The sequence below is a fragment of the Gavialis gangeticus genome, unplaced genomic scaffold, assembly GCF_001723915.1.
Source record: "Gavialis gangeticus isolate Ggan-Ray unplaced genomic scaffold, GavGan_comp1, whole genome shotgun sequence".
NCBI lineage: Eukaryota > Metazoa > Chordata > Crocodylia > Gavialidae > Gavialis > Gavialis gangeticus.
In genome coordinates this window covers 41,346,256-41,355,089 of record NW_017729008.1, presented here as the reverse complement: position 1 = coordinate 41,355,089, position 8,834 = coordinate 41,346,256, and the positions used below count along the sequence as shown (strand labels likewise).

The 8,834-nt window shown below is 41.6% G+C and overlaps 1 protein-coding gene across 3 annotated transcripts in view; it reads right to left on the bottom strand.

Moving 5' to 3' along the window:
• Positions 1 to 8,834, bottom strand: part of LRGUK (leucine rich repeats and guanylate kinase domain containing) — a 69,867-nt gene that overhangs the window by 29,401 nt on the left and 31,632 nt on the right. For all 3 annotated transcript variants that reach the window (XM_019509630.1, XM_019509631.1, XM_019509632.1), the window contains exons 12-13: positions 5,652 to 5,748; positions 4,438 to 4,551 (exon numbers count right to left, since the gene is read on the bottom strand). In XM_019509630.1, the coding sequence (XP_019365175.1) occupies positions 4,438 to 4,551; positions 5,652 to 5,748 (211 nt within the window). The remainder of the gene's footprint in view (positions 1 to 4,437; positions 4,552 to 5,651; positions 5,749 to 8,834) is intronic.

Sequence of the window (8,834 nt, the reverse complement as noted above, 5' to 3'; positions counted from 1 at the left end):
GGGAGGTGGTGCAGGCTCCTACCCTGGGGGTTTTTAAGAAGAGGTTAGATGAACACCTTGCTGGGGTCATTTGACCCCAGTACTCTTTCCTGCCATGGCAGGGGGTCGGACTAGATGATCTTCTCAGGTCCCTTCCAACCCTAGAAACTATGAAACTATAAAACCCCCACTCTATACATGATGCACCCAGAAAGGGTGCGACACAGCTGCCCTTAGTAAATACTGGGCATACAACCATAAGCATGCCCAAAGCAGACAGCTCTTTCCATGCGCTGCTCTAAGGAAAGTTACGTTGGGCTGCAGGGCACTCCAAGCAGGTCTTCCCTAACATGGGCCTTTGATGGGACAGACATGCCCTAACTGTCTACAGATTAAAAAAAAAACAAACAAAAAAACCCAGCTGACATGGATACCTTCCAGCATAACGTCCACTGCTCCATCTCAGCTCTAAAAGGGTGAAACACCCTAAATGACTTACCTCCCAGACACAGAGAACTGCTACATTTACTAGATATTAAGATTATTTTGAATTTAAGATGACCCCCCCAGCAATTAGATTCTAGACATAGAAAATTATAGCAAATTTATAATTTTCTGTATCTAGAATCTAATTATTGGTGGGTCACCTTAAATGCATCTCTGCGCTGCTGCAGCTGGAAAACAGCAGCAGGGAGGCAGGCAATGGGAAAAGCAGAAGCAAAGGGGCAGGCAAGGTGGGGGGAAGAAAAGGTTGGGGTAAACAGTGAAGAAAGCAGGGTTGAGGAGAAGAAAGCGGGGCAGGCACAGGGGAAAGTCAAGGCTGGGGAAAAGCAGAGCTGCTGATGCTGTCCCTGCCCCTGCCCCAGCTGGGCTCCCTGCACAACTGTTTCTCCCAGCTGTGATACCCTATTCTAAGATGAGGCTTTGTTTTCCCCGTGATGAATGGGGGAAAAACCCTTGATTTAGAATTGAGTAAATGTGGTAACTTAACAAAACACAAATCATCTTAGCCATTACTCTATCTGCATCTGTCCCTAAAAGAAAGGGAAAGCAAGTATTGTGGGGGGAATAGAGAGATGGAAGGAGCCTTTGATGTATACAAACTTGTCTCATATACAAAATGTGGTATCACTGAAATGAGGGGTGGGCAAGTGGACCGTGGTGGGGCCAACTGGGTCAGAAACTGAAGATGCATCTGAAAAGTAGGACCAAAACATAAATTGCCTGCCTACATTGCACCTGCAGCATGTACAACTATACGTGCAAACTGTGTGACTACAGACACCAGCAGCCAAGGGGAGAAGGGGGAGGTCTGGAAAGTCCAAACCTGATCCCAGTTCCTGAAAAATCAGGTCAGTCGGCGCCCAGCAATCCTGCCCTGACTCCTCCTTTCAATTTGTTGAACATATTCTCTTGTAAGGTCGGTGGCTCTGGTCCTTGATGTGCTAGAGGATCTTTCTGGGTCAAGTTATCTTCTCTTCGCCTTGGGGTTGTCCAAACAGGGGGATCTTGTTATCCACCATTCTCAGAACATGGACAAAGTAAGTCCACCTTCTTGCCTGTACCTTTTGTGCAGCCAGTGATAACTGTATGTGCTCCAAGATTTCCACATTCTTTATTGGAGCAAGGTAAATATCTAATATCTGGGCAAGGTATCCACACAGAAAGCTTATTCACTTTCCTTGGAGAGACCTGCTGTTTTTCTATGACTGATCCATACAGGGGTATGCCTAGGACACTGCTACTTAAAATTCACAGCTTACTGCTGATGGTGTTAGATGTCTCTTTACAATATTTCTCCTATGTACCAGAATGCAATGCAACTTCCCTGACTAGAAATTTATTTACTACAAAGGGACCAGTAAGCTTGTATAAAGTTAGCAGTAGGAAATGTGCTCTAGATTAAAGGGAATTAAATGGCTCTGAATGTTTAGATGTGGCTCATTGGCTATGATTAAAAATTTCTCTTAGTAGTGTTAAACTACTTTGTTATAGGCTTACCAGAACATAATGGACTAAAATATTTCCTGGATATGTCTATCTGGTGCGAGGAGTGCTGGGCTGAGATGCACGACAGGCATACCATGCACGCTAGCTCTCAAACTGAACATAGCGTAACCAGGTTAGTATAGTGCTGCAAACATGCCAGTAAGTTCTGCCTTGCAGAGGGAAACTGAGGGTATATAAGCCATTGCTATATTTTTGTCACCAAAATCCATAGCAATTTAGACTGCTCCATAATTATTGCACAATTATAGAAGTCTGGCACTAGAGAGATTTGTTAACTGACTGCCCAAGATACTCTTGTCACTAATACTCAGTCTCTGTCCCATACGTATGGGATCTCTTCTTTAGTAAATATTATTTCATGGAGCTTTTACCTCTAAACCATTTAATACGGCACCTGCTTGGTGAAACATTCCTTGGAGATCTCAGAAGAGCAGAGACTCCCTATGCCTGACAAAGGGTGCCCATGCCCGAAAGCTTGTAAATAACTTTTTTCCAAATACTGAGTCTAATAAAAGATCTCACATCTACTCAAAGAAGTTTGCCTGCCAAACATTGAGACACATTTCCACTGTTGTGGTCTGTTTGTCTTCATATGTGAACTCAAAGTTCTAGGCTGTAAGAAGGCAAGCACACACGATGCTATCTAAAAATCAGTGGGACCTGAAGATAATTCACTGTCATGAACAGGACAGACAAAGGGTGGGAAAGGGAACACAGCCACAGAGAGATTAAATTACTTGGATGAGATTGCACAGCAGTTCAGTACCAGGCACTTGCTTGGCTACCGTTGGCCCTCAAGTATGTGGGGATGGAGGGGATGGCTAAACTTTTTTATTGACACTGATGAGCAAACTTATAAGTAATGAATTATAAGTAATGAATAATGTACATACATTACTGTATATACCAAATATCTAGACACACAAGAAGGTAAAACACACCCGATTAATCTCTTCAATAACTGTATGACAAAGTGCTTTCTGATTTGCTTAGTGATGATCTGATTGTCACTCAGTCATGTTTTACTGATCCACACTCATTTGATGTCTGTCTTATGTTAAGAAATCTGAGACCAGTTTCTGATGTACTTATGTGCAATGGTATCTTAGCTCATAAGCAGTCCTGATCATTTCAACACGGGTGGTTGGTGCATAAGGGACCAAACCCCCTTTCAATAAATGTACAACACACAGCCCATGGCTACTGCACTGCCAAGCAACAGAGGATAGCTCAGTTGGAGGAAAGGGCAGTATGGTCTAGAGCAATGATTTTCAGCCAGGGTACTATGGCACCCTGTCATGCTTTGAGATACTTTCAAGTGTGCTCCGAGGTGCCAACTAATATTTGCACTGATGTGTACAAACATGAGTTACAGGATAAACCTAGAAATTTCAAAAAGGAATCCACAGAGTCAAAATAAATTGCCTTGTTGTGGTCTTTCTGAGTTCTTTGCAACAGGGGACTTGCTCTATTATGTTTTTGTAGTCCAAACATGAGTGAAAGCTAAGAACTGGCATTTTCAAGGGAGCGTCTCAAGTCTAAAAAGATTGAGAACTACTAATCTAGTGGACAGGTCAATGACTGGGAATCAGTAGTGAATATTCCTGGCTGTGCTACTAAATTGTTGTATAACCTTGGTCACATAACTTGAACTTTCTGTGGCTGTTTTCTGTCCAAGACTTGGTGTACCTAGTCAATCAAGCCTGTAAACTCTTCAAGAGGACTTTGTGTCAGTAAGTGGCCATACTCTGTCTCCCACAATGGGACTCCCATCTCATTTAGAAATTCTAGGTGCTGTGAAATCCTATGAAGCTTCATGTCTTGTTCTGCGCAATCTCAACTTTCATAATCCTCTTTAACTGTTACAGTGAGCAGAGTATAACCCATGCGGAGATACCTACATCAGTCTGCAAAGCACATGCACCAGTTACTCTGGGAGGTATGAACTGACTTTGCATGTCAGTGCAGTAGTATATACTGACTCCACAATGAAGATAATTTCAATGTCAATGTTGCCAATTATTTCATTTCTTGTTACAAATCTGTACAATTTACCAGGAGTTACAGTTTATTTTGGCACCACGCATAGGTGCCAGCTGGAAGACACCTCTACAAAGGAGGAGCCAAAAATGGGTGTGTAGTAGCCCCAACTAAAAAGGAGCTGAACCCAAAAAAGTTTGTGGAACTAGGTGGCACATGCAATCACATTTTGAACATCTGTAGAAACTACCATCAATGGAAATTTGTTTGCAAAGCTCACAAAGATGGGGCTTATCTTCTGATGGGCACGGAAAGAATCTGTCTATTAGTACTTGTAAATCGTGATCTATGTATCGTTGGCTGTCATAGTAAGCATTATGTACATCAAGAACAACTAGCAAAACTAAACCCAATTGATTAGGATTCGGACTGGACAAGTTTCCACATTTTGCAATAGATAACACTTACCTCTATTTCCAAATGAACACAACTTGCAAGTCCCTCTCTGGCAATTGATTCTACAGTCTCTCTTCCTAGGCCATAGTAATAGCCACTATATTTATAGGTTGCAATAAATTTCCCCTGAAAATAAACACAGTAATGCATCATGACAATGGAAAGACTGTGATGACAACTGTCCTACATGGTAGCATGGTAAAAATGATCATTCTAGACTTCTTTGGATCCCATTAGTAAAAGGCCCTACCATGCCTAAATCATCAATGATAACGAGGCCACGGAGTGCAAAATTTGCAGCAAAGAGCAGGGGCCCAAGGGTACAGGTTTGTACACTGTTCATGGATAATAAAACATCAGTTCCTGTAAAACAGTTTGCTGACAGGTTACAGCTTTTCATTGGTTATTCATTCACATGGGAAAAGAACATAAGATCTAAAGCAAGGGCATCTTCCTTTGATTCTGCATCAAACCATAATGCAGCATCGGATGAAACAGAAGATACTAAAGATGAGAGGGGAGACATAAAGCAAACCTGGAAGGAGACTATATAATTGAAAGGGAAATTTCAATATTAAAACTTGGGTAATGAAACTTTGGTACTCCACAGCGTGTGCCCAAAGAGATGTAAATATCTGACACTGAGGAGGAGTTACTAAACACACTCGGTGGCTTAAGAATTTCTGGCCTTTCCTGCTTGTGGGGACAGAAATAATGAGCGGCAGCAGGGCGTTTCAAGATAAAACTGCACTGTAGGACCAGAAGCACAATAGAAGCAGTAGCTGAAGGGATTCTGCCCATAGAGGAGAAAGGGACAGAGAAGATGCTTTCTGGGTGAATTTCCTGTCCTGTGGTCCCAGCAGGGCTGTTGAAAAAGATGACAAGCCATTTGAGACTTCCAGCACCACTGTTCTCCTAACCCACATGGGCTATGTGCATATGCAAATAAGCAGCTATTTAATTGTAAGACAGTGTAAGATTCCAGCTGAGCATTTGGCCTGTTGTACTCGGCACTTCTGTAAGCACGATAAAAGACGGTGTAAACAGCCATTTGTACATCTATGCATCAGCTGCGGTTACTGTTCATACGTGTTGGTTACATAGTGATATACACAATTTTTTTTCCAGAAATTAGGTCCTTAAAAGCTTTTTTTTCTAAAGGGAGGAGCAATGGACTTACTGATGCCACAGAAACAGGCCTACTTAGACACTCCTCCAATGCTTACCATGTTCACCATTTTAACAAATGCTTCCTGAGAAACGAAGTAGAAATCAAGTCTGTTTTCTTCTCCAAAATAGGGCGCTCTCGTGGTATGACAGGGACTGGAAGATATATAGGATAATAATGAAATAACTTGTTTTCAATCATTGAAGCAGCTATATAGTGGGATGGAGAATAAGGAAGAATGCTACAAATCATTTTATTTTAAAGGAGAGAAGAAATATGAGAAATATAAAGCGGCGCAAATCATACCCCTAACGCTGCGTATTTGAAAGACTAACTTATAAATACAAAAAAACTGTATTAATATAACATTATATTTTGGCTATAAATCTAAAAATGCCAGGACAGCCCGAGCTGACACTGTCACAGCACCCTGAAGTTGGGAAAAGATGGATTTGTTTGTTTGCCTGTGTCAATTCCTGGTGAGCAGGGAGAGGAATTTTAAGTAGGGGAAGACCTGGAGGGGGTTAAGTTGAACAACGCATGGAAGGAGTAGGTAAAACAGAGGTTCTCAATTTTGGGGGGGCTCAGGGCCCTCCCCAGAAAATGCCAGTTCTTCACTATCACTTGTTTCTGGAGTACAGAAAATTCTTCTGTTGCAAAGAACTTAGGAAGACCGTAGCAGGTCCACTGGGTTTCCATTTGAAATCTTTGACTTTATGTTGTGAATCGTATGTAGGCGTTTTCACATCTAATAGCAACATCCTTAAAAGCATCTCCCAGCTCCCCAGGATGCTGCAGAACCCTGGCTGAGAGCCACTGAGGTAGAACAACCAGGCAGATGCTAAAATTGCAATGCCAAAATGAAATCAGAGCTGGGATCAGTGGTCAGCTGGAGGTAGGACAGGAAGAGGAACTATTTCAAATGGTCACTACCACATAAAACAGTGTAATGCACCTGACATGGAAACTTTATTCTAGAATAAAATGAACATGAACTTGAATCTGGCTCTTTATTTAAGTTCATGTATGAAGAGATTTTGGTTTAAAGGTTTCAACAATTTTCTACTCATTCTGCTGCAATTAGCCATTGTGCATCTGGTCTCAGCCACTCACAGCAGTGGATCATGCCCTATTATTGGCAGATGATACCTTGCCTTTTTTTTAATTTACATTGTAGGCAACTGAAACAAAAACGTCACGCAGATCTATGGTGCAGACTTACACTGATAACATTTTGTCTCCTTGACTTTTGATAAATCCGGCAAAAAGTCATTCACATCTAAATTAGGCTGAGCCTGGCTGATAATGAGTTTTAATCAGTTTTGTGACATAAAACCGGGCAGACAGCTTACATGCTGAAGGCTAGGGCCAAACTGAACATTACAGCTCATTGCTACAGTGACATAGCGTATTGTGTAGACGCGCCCAGTGGCACTCAATGTTTATCCCTTGCAGGCCAGATAAGTGGCTCTGGGCTGGTCCGTGGGCCAAATTGCGGGCCCATGTTTCCTCCACCCAGTCTGCACACCTGAATCATGCTCCACGTAGCCTCCGCTGGGATGAGGACCTACACTGCCCAGCGTTCCCGATCCAGCCTGCAGGGCCACACTATCTGGCCCAGGGAGTTCCCCACGGAAAATCTGGCCACTGCTCCCCTGCTGCCAAATGTTCAGATCCATGGGAAGCCCTTTGTTCACTGGGGGCTGGATCAGATTCATGGGCCAGTGGTTGAGTACCTCAGTCTAGGGCAAGGGACTGGAAGGCAGGAGTCCTACATTCCATTTCCAAGCTTGACATCCACCTGTTTTATTTGGGTATGGGGTATCACTGAAGACAAACCACATACAAAACCAGGAGCAACAGTCTCAAGTTGCAGCAAGGGAAGTTTAGATTGGATATTAGGAAAAAATTCCTCACTAGGTGGGTAATAAAGCACTGGAACAAGTTACCCAGAAAGGCGGTGGACTCTCCATCCTTGGAGGTTTTTAAGACAAAACCCTGGCTGCAATGATGTAGCTGGGGCTGGTCCTGCTTGGAGGAGGGGGTTAGACTAGATGCGACCTCCTGAGGTCCCTTCCAACTTTCATTTTCGATGATTCAATACTTGTGGGCCTGAGTCTCAGATATATTCTGTAGTTTTTATATTGCCAGGGCATGGTAAAGGGATCCTAATATAAGAGAAAATTCTAATCCTATGTCTACTACTTCACCTGCCAAAAGCAATGCAAGTACCGCTTGTTCTTAATTTGGAATTGCAAATATTTCATTTAATTCTCTTTTTTGTTCCAAAGGTGTTTCAGTTGATTCTTAACAATATAATGAGTCTATTCTGATCATTTGAGGGTTTTTAAATGAAAACCATGCAGCACTTACTTGTCTGGTTTCTTTGTAATGTTGCTTATTGATGAATAAATATATACAGTTCTGGGGGGAAAAAAGCCCTGTCAGACTAATTTATTCTATTTTTTCCCCTGTATTAAGATATTAGGTATAATGTTGAAGAAGTTCTTTTCTTTTCTTTAAGACAGCTGAGTTGTAAACCACTAAGAAGTCAAGTTTATGGTGCAGAGGTTGACAGATCTTTAAATGTAGCAGCATTAGAGAGTGCCACTATTTTATCAGTAAGCTGTGGTAAATGAGAACAGTGTGCTACACATGGGCTATATAAAACTTTCACTTCAAAGGCTGATTTTTGTAAAGATATTATAAATGTACCCAGCTTTAAAGGTCATTCCTGCGCACTAGCCAGATGGTTTCCAAGTCTAATTTCACTTTATTTTTTGAATCTCTTTTACACGTTACAACCCTTTTTAATTGCAAGGCCATGTTTACATTCAACTTGCCAGGATATCTTGCATGAAATACATTTTTAATGAGTGGAATGTTTGAAATTTAAGAGAGTAAGCCATAATATTGCCTAAATCTCCACTGAATAATTTAAATACAACTTTGCTTTATGGTTGCAATTTTCTGCTCCGTTAAGATTCTGTCTCTCTTTCTCCCTCACACATAATGCTTTTAGGGAATAAAATGTATACTTAAAAAAGACATGTTCTTCAAAACCACACAGTGAAAATTCCAACCAGTTTGCAACTGGTTGCAATTGCAAACCTTACAAAATTTTAGTAAAAAAATGGAGTTGGCACATTTGATTTTTCCAGTCATGTAATCTTTGCAGCTTTTCTGTCAAATGTCCATTTGACTTCCTAAATTAGCTCATGAATCTAGTGTTTTTATATAT